Source organism: Taurulus bubalis (assembly GCF_910589615.1).
Source record: "Taurulus bubalis genome assembly, chromosome: 3".
NCBI lineage: Eukaryota > Metazoa > Chordata > Actinopteri > Perciformes > Cottidae > Taurulus > Taurulus bubalis.
This window is the reverse complement of record NC_136591.1, coordinates 3,176,961-3,189,460: the sequence shown is the minus strand read 5'-3', so window position 1 is coordinate 3,189,460 and position 12,500 is coordinate 3,176,961. Positions and strand designations below refer to the sequence as shown.

Below are 12,500 nucleotides of genomic sequence, written 5' to 3'. Positions count from 1 at the left end.
TTGATGTCAAAATAAAGTAATTACCAAGCAGCAATGAAGCTTTTTCCTCTATTGGATCTGGTTTTCTAGACACACATGAAGTTGACTTCCACGTGAAATATGTTCCTGATAATATATTGCTCAGTGTCACGATTAGAAACAAAGGATGTGCTCATCCAAATGATTCTTTATTTAATATAATTACGTCTAATATAATATAATATCATAGCGTTTGGCTGTACGGGGGTTTTTCCCAGCTCTGACTCATTGGCCAATCCAAACCAATTGTCATGAATCCTGTTCTGCACACTTACACACTTATGCTTTACACTCGTGCAGTAAAACAACACGCGGCCCGGTTCTCCCTCCGTCATGTGTGGTTCCAGCGGCTTCACAGCCAGACGGTTATCAGCCGTTTGCAGCATATCCAACTTGAAGTCAAACATATTCTGTATTTTGTCTACAGCTGTACCAGATTCGGCCTTATCAATAGTTGATGATCTCTGCTTTCATAGTTCTCTTTCGCTCAGACGTGGTGCGCTTCCCCAGTGGGAACAGCGCTTCTCCTTTGATTTAAGTCTTGATACAGTCTTTAGACCGGCTTTCCTATCCAGATTCTACTCCATTAAATACTCTGGGTAAACGGGAATGAATCCCTCACTCAATTAGCGCTAAATTAATACTGGAGGATTTAATAACACGGATGCCAGCAGACTTTAGATTTCATCTCGCCCGAGGGTGCAAGGGGTGGGGGACAAACAGCGATGATCAATGCTGCGCCTCGTGTTGAGTTTATAGAGATTATCCTGGAGGGTACGGAGACCAGCGTGTGAACCTGAACCCTGCACTGTGTGTGTGTGTGTGTGTGTGTGTCTGTGCACACACACACACACACACACTATGCTGTCATCTGGCCCTTGACTACAACGGCACAGTTTCTCTTGTATACATATCTCCATAGTAACTAGGTTGCAGTTGACATAAAAGTATGCTGTTGCTGTAGCAACGGGAAAACTGATTTGGCTTTACTGACTTAGGCGTGTGTGTGTGTGTGTGTGTGTGTGTGTGTGTGTGTGGTTGAGCACTGAGGTTCTGAGTGGGGGAGAAGGACTGTATGTCCTCATATATGCACGTGTGTGTGTGTGTGTGTGTGTGTGTGTGTGTGTGTGTGTGTGTGTGTGTGTGTGTGTGTGTGTGGAGCAGCATGTGTAGAGGTGATTTTGGCAAGGACAGCCTGTCTTGTCCTGTCAATGCACACCGTTTAAGACAGCGCACTAATTAACCCTTCAAACCTACCCTCCCTCTCCCACACACACACACACACACCATACACAACAAACAAGTGCACACACACACACGCTCTGAGCATGCATGAATGCGTTAAACGGCTCACACACACATGCGTGAGCCTCGTCGGTGCAGAAATGAGGGCACATCTCTGCAGACTCCGGCTCTACCTGCCGAGCGCCGCGCTTCATCTGAAGCAGCAATTACTGAATCTCTGTAATTTCAGTCCGACTCTGCCATTCACAGCTTTTCACTGAGAATATCTGCATGTGAATACTCTTTTTTTCTTTCTCCAACGCTTGGCTTTTTTTTCTTTCACCTTGTTTATGTCTTTTTTTGAATCGAGCGTGCAATTACAGGGTCCGGGATATTTCTTTTCTTCACGTGGCGTTGTACTCGGCGCTCGCTGTGGCAAAAGAAAGAAGACGAGGGGTTTTGGTTAAGGGGAGGTCAAGTGATCGCTGTGAGTGACACAGAGAGAGAGAGAGAGAGAAGAGGAGGGAGACATGGCTTACTGTGAACGCACCAAATCATATTTCCATCAATTTACAGAGGTGGAGATTAAAATGACAGCGGCCTATTTGTTCCAGTGACTGTATTTCTGGGTCATATCCAGGCAGATGACAAGATGTGGACTAGTTTAGAATAAGCCTGCTTCTCCATTGGTGTGTGTGTGTGTGTGTGTGTGTGTGTGCGATGTCGTGTCAGAGAGAGCGTGAGAGAGAGCCGGCGTCCCGGGTTGCCATGGCTTTGTTTACAAACAGGATTCTTCGCTGTGCTGAATGACATGCCTTTAACGACAAGTGTTGTTGCCCTCAGACTTCTGGATCAGTGCTGAAGATCAGTGTAGTAACAGCACACACACACACACACACACACACACACACACACACACACACACAGAGTGATACACTTCTCAAAGCCTCTTATGAAATCACAGCAGAAGACAACAGGCAGTTTTGTAATCCAAGGCTCACTATGAAGTCTCTAAGTGCGGCACCTCTAACCTAACCTGGGATGAGAAGCGCCCTTGATTCTCTTCCTCTTCGACTCGCAGCGTTATGAACCGTGGCGTCTGCAGCGAGCTCGGATGCGTCAGCCCGAGGTGTTCTTTTGACGCTCGTTCATCAGCAGGTCGCTGCCACTGATGTAACTGATTTAAAGCGTGCATGTGGAAGAGCACTACACACTGGGGGTGTTTTTTAGTGGAATTGATTTGCGGGTCAATACGTTTTCCCAGACTATTGTTTTTGCTATGAATAGTTTCACGCTCAACACGTATGTTATGCGGTGCAAAAGTGTCATTTTTGAGTTTTCACTCTGCAAATAAAGGCATCAATATGATCACGCTGTGCAGAAAAGACGTATTCAAAATGTACACTTTTGGTTCTCGAACTTTTTCTGTCACGCCCCACTTTGAAGGAAGACAAATGTCCGCGCCCCACCGCCCCAACTAAATTGTAATAAAACGGTCCAACTTTTTGCGGCGACTCCATGCGTGCTTTAAAAAAAAGAATAGAATAAAGAAAATTTAAATCTCTTTCATGTAAACCAGATTGCTCCATCAGACACAAACTAATAACATGTGCACTCACTTTGTTAAAACAATGCAAATAAAGTTCTATCTGTGCAAACAGTATATCATATTTAGCAAAACCTATTGTGGCTGCAATTAACCTGTTTTGCACTGAATATATTTTTGGGTAAAATGTGGAGAGAATAATTTTCCCACTGTGGGATTAATAAAGGATGACAAAAAAAGAATCTGCATCTTCCCCCCCCGCGCCCCACCTGTAGTACCTCCGTGCCCCACTAGAGGGTTGCGCCCCACAGTTTGAGAACCACTGCTTTACACGGAGGCTTTATTATTATCGTTTACAAAGACAAAACCCACTCCTTCTGTTCTTCCCTTTCACAATAAAAGCCGAGACATATCTGCTGTTTACCAGAGGAAACTCAAACTCGCCTCAATAAAATAGCTTCACCTGAGACAGACTGCCAGGCGCTGCTCTTTTCATGTGTTTTCATCGGCATTCCCCCGCGTGTGAAGGCCTCAGCACCGCCAGAGACACGACCTTTGAACCCAGGTGTGTGAGAACGTAGGCTTGTGTTGGTTGAGCTTTATAATCGGTGCAATTTTCTCTTCTCCGTGTTACAAAAACCAGATGCATTCCTCGAGTCTCAACCAAAGACGTCCACCATTCACAAGTGATGTGCAGCCGCAATGTGGCAACACTTAGCAGGAAGCTAGAGGTCGTCTGCGTTTCTTTTTAAAGCTGCCCTAATCAATATTTAGATAATAGAAACGTGTTCATTGACTGTGTGTAGTATGACCCTCTCATATTACTCATTTGGTTTTCTGGCCCTGAAACTGATCTGGTTCAGTCTCCCCGTTATTTAAGGTGGATCAGGGAGATCTTCGTATGACAAACCCACTGAAAGCCCACTGAAGTCAGCAGCTAGTTGGGGAACACAGTGAAGCGTTTAGAAGATATTGGTGGCGACCAAAACATACATGAAAGAAAAGATTCCACATAAATGCTAATGCATCTGCTGGATATGTTCGGCCGGTTGTTTGCTAACACGTTTACAAGGTGTTAATATGTCAATGTTGTCTTAACATCTCGTTCTGCTCCTTTCAAGTGGCCTGAAAATCACTTAATAAGCTGTTTAAAATATATGGCTGGCTTTTTTTTATTGTGTTTGTTTCTGTCATTGTGAGTCGTGAGTAGGAGGACAAACCTTGTCGCATGTGATTTGTTCTGTGTTCATGTACCCTAAGGGAAGCAATTTCAACATCTGGAAGACTGGTTCATGGTCGTGTCCACAGAGGGAAATGATGCCACCATGACGAGTTCAGATGGGAACCAAATCCCAAAGGGCCTCACTGAAATGAATTGCTACGTGACGACGTCTCATTGGGCCTCTGGGAGCCGGCCCAGTTCGTACTTCTCGTCTAATCAGTGTTTTTACATTTGAGTCTTTTGCATTTCTGATTATATTCCAGTCACAGATTGAAGTTTTGGTGAGGTTCACTGTGAGATTGGTCGGACATGTACTGAAATGAAGGAACATTCGTGTCGTCTTTGAGCATTCTAGGAAATGTCTTCAGTGTTGGCAGCTGGCCTGCAAAGCTTTTGAAACTTGGTCCTGTATCTGTGAGGAAAGCAAAGACTGTCATGGCTGGATCAGAAAGGCCAATGAAAAAGACTGAAAGTGCACACAGGAGGAGCACAAACTGGGGCAAGCGTTAGCTTAAATTAGAACCACATGGGGTAAAGGTTTGGTACCAGTGGAAGGAAAGGCAATTCATAACACCTGTAGAAGAAATGTCCATGGTCGTCAACCAACGTGTAGCTTTCACACCCAGCAGAGCCTCTGTGTCCTGTTGTCAAGCGGCCTTCGACGAGAACACACATGGCCTATCAAGCGACTTCATCAGAAGAAACACCCTCCTCTTCTTCGTCTTGTCCCGCTCTCGCCTCGCTCCTCTTCAAAAGCTCTGTGTTCTTCTCGCTGTGAGGACATTTGCATCCACCGAAGCGTTTCATATTGGTTTTGTTCAACTGTACTGAATATCTTAATTTGTGTTCAGACATGTATCCGTGCTTCACTGTATTATAAATCCCCTGTTTTTATATATATATATATATATATATATATATATATATATATATATATATATATATATATATATATATATATATATATACCGTAAAAGTCGGGTTACAAGCCGCTACTAGGTTCGGTGGGTGTCCCCCGCTGTAGCTAGCTAGCGCTGCTGCTAGTTCCCCGCTGTTGCTTGCTAGCTAGCTAGCACTGCTGCTAGTTCCCCGCTAACTTCCTCTAGCTCTCGCTAGTTCCCTGACAACCACCGAAGGTAGTGGACCAGCCCCGGCTCCCCGACAGCAGGGAGCTAGCAGCAGCGCTAGCTTGCTACAGCGGGGAGCTAGCAGCAGCGCTAGCTTGTTACAGCGGGGAGCTAGCAGCAGCGCTAGCTTGTTACAGCGGGGAGCTAGCAGCAGCGCTAGCTTGCTACAGTGGGGAGCTAGCAGCAGCGCTAGCTTGCTACAGCGGGGAGCTAGCAGCAGCGCTAGCGTGCTACAGCGGGGAGCTAGCAGCAGCGGGGAGCTAGCAACCACCGAAGGTAGTAACGGCTTGTAACCCGGCTTTTACGATATTAATATATATATATATATATATATATATATATATATATATATATAAATATATATATATATATATAGAGGGAGAGAGACACCGTAAGTAATGATGGATGCTCGTATCACAGTGGGTTAATACGGCTTAAACACAACCAGGGTTGATGCTTTCGGTCCGACTGCGGATGTCCATCATGAGATGATCTGCAGTCGTAATACTTCAGATTGGTAGTATGGGTTAAGTCATATTGCTCATGAAAATGCTCTGAACAACAAAGCTTCTTATGATGAGGCCATCATGTTGCTCTGCAGAGTGGCAGCTCCGTGCTCTCTGTGCATCATGCATCTCTTTTAATCTCATTCCAAAAGTAAATGTCTTTTCTCCTCTCTTCATAACCAATATGAACAGTCTAAATGGGTCTCTACTCTCTACAGTATATGAATGCCATTGTTAGTTTTGATGAAACTATTAAATCTGCAGTTATTATAATTAAATACCATAAAAAGAGCACCCATCTCTCAATGCTTTCTGACTCATCATATTGCACTCAGGTCTCTTTTGAAGCCTCGAGTTCGGCATGTTGGCCGTCGGCATCTCCACATCGTCAATATCCTGTTTTTTAGCAACCAGAAGAAGCACAACTGAACACTGGAGATGTAAATAAAGAGAGACGGAGAGGTTATAAATATAAAGTTTCATATCCCAAAAGAACCGGGCACTTTAGTTTTTCGCAATAATGACTTAAACAGGGAAATTGACTGTGCAGTATTTTCAGCTGTGGATTAATACACAATTAGAGCTCTGGTGAGTGATTTACAGCAGCATGGAGGAGAATGTGGGACGGACTGATAAACCACCGTGTTCATTGTATTGAGGCAACACGTCCATCAGTGCAACAGCGTGGCTCGTTGCTGTGTTTTTAACCCGTGTTGCGCAACAACGGAGCTCTATGGCACAGAGGAATCAGATGTGTTGGGCTCGTGTGTTCGTAGCATCACTTCCTTGTTGTTTTGGTCTTTTTATGGAGTTTGTTAGTCAGAAAAACACTGGTTAACCCAAAGGAGTTCAACACTTTGTGACACGTGCTCGTTCTCTTTTATTGCTGAGAGTTGATGAGAATACCATTGTTGCCACTCAATAGATATGAAGCAAGAGCCATTAGACTGTTAGCTTAGCATAGCATAGCCCCAAGACCGAAAAGAGAGGAAAACTATTAGCAAAAGTAGAAAAATCTAAAGCACCTTTGAAGCCCTAATTAATTCACGTATTTGTTTATGTTGTTTGTTTATATAAAGTGCAATTCTGGAATTATTAATGAATAAACTAGTTTTTACTTTTAGTTTCCACATCAAATATCCAATCTAATGTGTTAGTTAGTGAGCTTTAGAGGCGGATGTTGTTCCCTTTGAACCATCCAGGCTAGCTGTTTCCCCCTGTTTCTGCCCTTATGCTAAGCTAGCTGGCAGTAGCTTCATTAGCATGCAGACATAAGATCGCATCTATCTCTCAGCAAGAAAGTGAATAAACCTATTTCCTAAAATGTCAAACTCTAATCATTTAGCCCATTCAACTACAGCACTAAAGCACATTTGTACAATTTTCAGATTAAATATGTATGAATGTTTTGATGCTTAAAAAACGTCCCTTGGCAAAGCGAGTCGGAGAAAACAGCTGACGAGCCGAGAAGATGAGGATATTTAAACGTTGATGGCCGCCTGAAGAACACGACAAAGAGAGGAACGCCAAAGGAGAACAACGGTTTTAGGGCGACGCGTTTGTGATCGGCCCCTAAACCATATGAAAACAATTATCCAAAATACATGCAACATAATCATGAAAATATGGCAAATCAGTTTAGCTTGAATTTAGTTAAGAAACATTATTTATTGCATCACAAACAGGATACATGTTGTTTTTTATTGCACATCCTGTTTCAGTGAAAAACAAACTGAAGCAATGTAATCATAAATCATGAATCATAAATCAAGATAAACAAAGGTCTGTTTTCTCTGAAATGAGAATTCCTGTAGTTTTTTTTCAGCAAGCTAGACTGCTTTTTCATATCACTCGTGAAGATATTCTCCATTATCACCGTAACGGAAATTCACCATGATGGCGTTTTGTCCTCGTCTGACATCGAAAAATCCGGAAAATGTGTCCCATCCCTACTTTTATTTGTATTTTTCTGGATTTGGTGGTTTAAAATGAACTGTCCCAGTTCATATCAAGTGGTGATCTTGGGTTAATGTGTGCCAGGTAAATGTACAGAGCAGTGAGGAGATCGTGCAGATAGGAATCCAGTAGCAGGAGTGTAGTGTTACTAGCGGGTCAGTGACAGCAGGACTTTTTAATATCTCCCATTTCCAAGGGAGACCAGCCCCCACAGCTTATATAACACAGGAAACAGATGTTGGCAACACACAATCCTCTCTCTCTCGCTCTCTCTCTCTCTCTCTATACTCTTTCTTCCCCTTTTGTCTTCTGCTCACACACACTATGACGTGTCCAGGTCAGGTTACAGTGTGTTTTCTCCATCATGAAAATATCTATTGCTCAGTATTGTGCAGTTTTATAACAACGAGGAGTATAACAACTGCTGCTTTCTAAATCACAACCTACGAGCCTGTGTAGTGACACAGATACATATCATTAGATCCATTTCCTTTAATTGTAATATTACTTCAACTTAGAACGTGAAGTCTAATACTGGGCTGGTTTCCTGCTGAAGGAGAGTAGGGGTTAACATTTCCAGTTGTGGATTACTTGTTGTGTAATCCTGCTCTTCAGCTGCTAAAACACTACATGGAAAATATATATATATATATATATATATATATATATATATATATATATATATATATATATATTTATTTATTTATTTATTTATTTTCCAGCACACAGCATCCGGATAATAGTGCTCACATGTGAGAGAAGACGATCAAAATGGAGATCACAAACACAGTTTCAGCTGAAGTTAGGACCACCTGCCTCTGCGCTGTAAAATGGACCCTTGTGGAGGATTCCTATTTGTATTACCTGTGTATCAAAATTGACCCCCGCTGAAACCGTAAACCCAATCTCTGAATCTCGAACACTTTTCTGTGATCATCCATTTCGAGGCACTCTGCCTTTCTCTCAACTTTTGCGAATTTGCCAGAAATTGGAAAGTCCATTTCACCTGCTCTCGCTTCCACAGCACCAGATATGATGCCTGTTGCCAAGGCGACGGCTCTAACCCAGGTGACGGACCCTTCCTGTGAGCCGCGGCCTGTTATTGGCCGATTGACCCGGGGGAGGGGGGGTCTACGGATTGAGCGTTGCGATTGGCCGGCAGAAGCAGGGGACCCGGCAGACTGAGATTCTGTAGAGAGCATTGATTTTAATCAGCTGGCAAGCGGGCAAACAGTAGGCACACCCACACACACACGTATATATATATTGTGTGTGTGTGTAAGGGGACATTTGGCCCAGTGGGGGTCACCTCTGTGGGAGGGAGTGTGTGTGTGTGTAATATCATGCTCTCCAGGAGAGGCGTTGCTGGCAGTAATAGAAGCACTCCCAGGAGCAGAGCACGCTGGGTAATATCACACTCCCTAGGGAACTTGCCATACAAACACTCCTACACACACACACACACACACTCAGCAAAACACAGCACATATGGCCCATGTTCAACACGGCTCACATACTAATGCACAGAGCCAGACTGCATCATGAGGACGGGGCAGTTTGGATCGTCGCTCAGTGTTTGAGGAATTTAGAAAGCTGAAAAAGTCAAATATCAGACATTTATGCGATGGTTTATGTTTATGTTTTGATATTTGACCTGTAGTTTTAGCACCAGAGCGCTTGTTGAGAGAGCTGAGCGTCTCTGGATGGAACAGACGCGAGTAATTATTGTTTTCTTGTAAGGTATTATCGTCAGACGCGCCTTCGAGAGGATGTTACAAAGCCTTTTTCTATTCCTCGGGGGCGCAAACATTCCTTTCATCCCTGGTTAAATATCAGATGTATAGATTGTTGTTTATAGCGTGTGATAATTGCTGCCGGGGATATTTAAAAATGTCACACGAATGAAAAGAATAAAATTAAAAGGCTTTCGCTGATGAAATGTAGAGATGTTGCTCTCACTCCGCCTCTTATTCTCCACTTTTTGACTCCTAAATAGTTGTTTTTGTGCATTCTTTATTGTAGTTCTGAACTAATATTAAGAAGTGTCAAACTAAAGAAGCGTCAAAATAAAGTGGGCACGCTATGGTCAACATGATATTGAAGCAAAGCAGAGAAAAACCTATTTCTGCCAAACAAAATACTGTGCATTTTTCCAGACATTGTTGTAATTTGGCTTTCTTTTCTCCTGAATTACTGATGACTACCAGAAATACAGCAACACTGTCCTCCACTACTCTCTAGGGACGTTTGTTTTAGGTATAATCCAGAGGAACAGAATGTTTTAAACGTGCCAAAGACATTTGATATCTCTCATCCCGGGCGTATGAAACCAAAATGACCTGCAAAGCGAGACGCCAGTAGAGATAAAGCAGTGTTTTTTTAAAGTTTTGGTCAGCGTTTGACTGTCGGAGAAGCAATAAGGTGTCTTTCTCATCTACTTTCCATACAAAACGCTCCTCAGGTTTTCGAGTCTGTCTCCAATTAATGCTCACACGCACGGCTCTGGCATGTCTGACATTTCCCTCTTAATAGATTCCTTGCCGTATTTGCAGAAATCATAAACCCGCTCTTATGACATCTCCCCACCCCGTAGCCTGTACCTGTGTCGTCACAGAGCACTACAAAGTGAGCCCAACATGAGCCACGCCGGCTTTCATTTTATATTTAACTGTGCTCCCTCCCTCTCCCCCTGCCATCCTCGGTCTCTGTCGTACACAAACTCCAGATTTTGCCAACGTTCAGATGACAAGGCAGATGAAAGCGGCGCGATACGGAGACGGGGAATGTATTTTCATAGCGGCCCGTCTGAGATCCCTCCCTCCCGCTATAATCTATAGGCTGGTTTCACTCAGATTGGGAGCCGACAGCTTCATTAGGTGAGCGTGGGTGTGTGTGTGTGGGGGGGGGCTGCTTTGATCTAAAAATACACACCATCATCGCCTCTGGAGTGGAAAAAAGTTCAAGAGTTTCCCTGTGTCTTAATCAGGAAGAAAAAAAAGCCTCCAGATTTGTGTTCTCCCGGAGAGGAAATGAAGAATGTATTAATTCTCGTTCCTCCGAGTGTTATCGCCCGCTGTACCACAGGTGCTTTGGCCTGGTCGTGTCCCGTGCTGTGTTTGGGATGTGACATAACACCCCTCTCCTCTTCCTTCCTGTCTTGCAGAGCATAGGCAAAGGCTCTCTGTGGTCCATAGACCCGGAGTACCGGCACAACCTGATCCAGGCCCTGAAGAAGACGCCGTACCACCCCTACTCGCCCGGCCTGGCCACGCCCTCCACCTCCCCGCCCACCCTGCCGCAGACATTTCACCACAGGTGAGCCGGAGCGGCTGATTGGCTGATTGGTTGACGAGTTGGTATGCACATGGAGTGAGACTGTTTGCTGCTGTTGGAGTTGAGTCATTATGCCTAAGATAAATATAATGCATAGAGAACACTACCGTAAAAGTCGGGTTACAAGCCGCTCCTCCGGTCAGTGTGCCCGCTGAAGCAAGCTAGGAGCGCTAGCTGCTGCTAGCTCCCCGCTGCTGCTGCTACTGCACTCTGCCCAAGTCGGGTGTCGAGCCGGGGCTGGTCCCGCTACCTTCAGTGGTTGTCGGGGAACTAGCAAGAGCTAGCGGAAGTTAGCGGGGAACTAGCAGCAGTGCTAGCTGGCTACAGCGGGATACTAGCGCTATATATATATATATACAAACGGGGGATTTATAATATAGTGAAGCGGTGATACATGTCTGAACACAAATGAAGATATTCAGTACAGTTGAACAAAACCAATATGAAATGCTACCATGACGGCAGAAAGATGAGAATTACAGGAGCTAGCGGAAGTTAGCGGGGAACTAGCAGAAGTTAGCGAGGAACTAGCGGAGCGCGAGCAGAAGCGCCAGCTGGCTACAGCGGGGAGCTAACGGGGACACTGACCGAAGGAAGTAGCGGCTTGTAACCCAACTTTTACGGTATGTTCATCATCATCATCATCATCATGGTTTGAAAGTGTGTTTTAGACTATAATCTATCGGCTGGTTTGTACATCACTAGTTGTTAGGAAGGTTCTCTTGCTAAGACCTCCACATCTGTCTCTCTGTCATCGTCCTCTGTTGCACTCCATGGTTTAGCATCTTCTGTATTTCTGTCACTACGGTGCTAACGGTGCGTTAGCCTAGAAGTATTGTCCCGGGTGACACGCGTGGAGATGAAACTTTATCGCAGCATTAAGTGGCTTTCTGCAAACGATCCCATCCCACACACACACTCAGTGGAGGGAAGAGTTCCATGGAGCCTCACAGGAAAAGGTACGGCAGGTTAGGAGAAGACGGAAATGTTATTATACGAGGCTCGTCTACTGGATTAATCAAGACTTTTGATAAATAACTGTTTAAAAGTTGGAAAATGAATGCCTTTTCCAACTTTTCAATGTTAAGATTTGTTGCTTTTCTCTTTTGAAGTGTTGTTGTTTTTGTTTTTCGTGAGATGATCCGATAGTCATTCTTAGGCTGTGGTTGTTTCTTAATGAAAGGTTTAGTTATGGACACAAGTTTATAGCAGGGAAATGGGTTTAAACTTTATATTGAAAAGCAGTGTTGTTTACTTGTGGAATTAGTTCTATTAAAGTTACGAGAGCGAATTCTGAGAAATGCTTTCTGTTTTTTATCTCACTGAAGTGGATCTTTGAGAATCAACCGATTACAGTCAGGACTTTCTGCTGTGGAATGTAATCAAAAGGAGAAATGCAGTTATGTTTATCATTGGAAATGAAATATCTTTACTTTGGACTGTCAGACAAAACCAGCAACTATTTATTACTACGTTCTGATTTATTATTTTATAGACTTCTTGATTCATCAAAGAAAGAATCGATGCAGAAATCAGTAAAAAAAACGAATCACTAGTTGCAGCGCAAA

The 12,500-nt window shown here is 43.8% G+C and overlaps 1 protein-coding gene across 1 annotated transcript in view; it reads left to right on the top strand.

Moving 5' to 3' along the window:
• ches1 (checkpoint suppressor 1) overlaps positions 1-12,500 on the top strand; it is a 61,956-nt gene that overhangs the window by 32,549 nt on the left and 16,907 nt on the right. Inside the window, exon 3 of the mRNA XM_079214907.1 lies at positions 10,763-10,914. Coding sequence (XP_079071033.1) covers positions 10,763-10,914 — 152 coding nt within the window. The remainder of the gene's footprint in view (positions 1-10,762; positions 10,915-12,500) is intronic.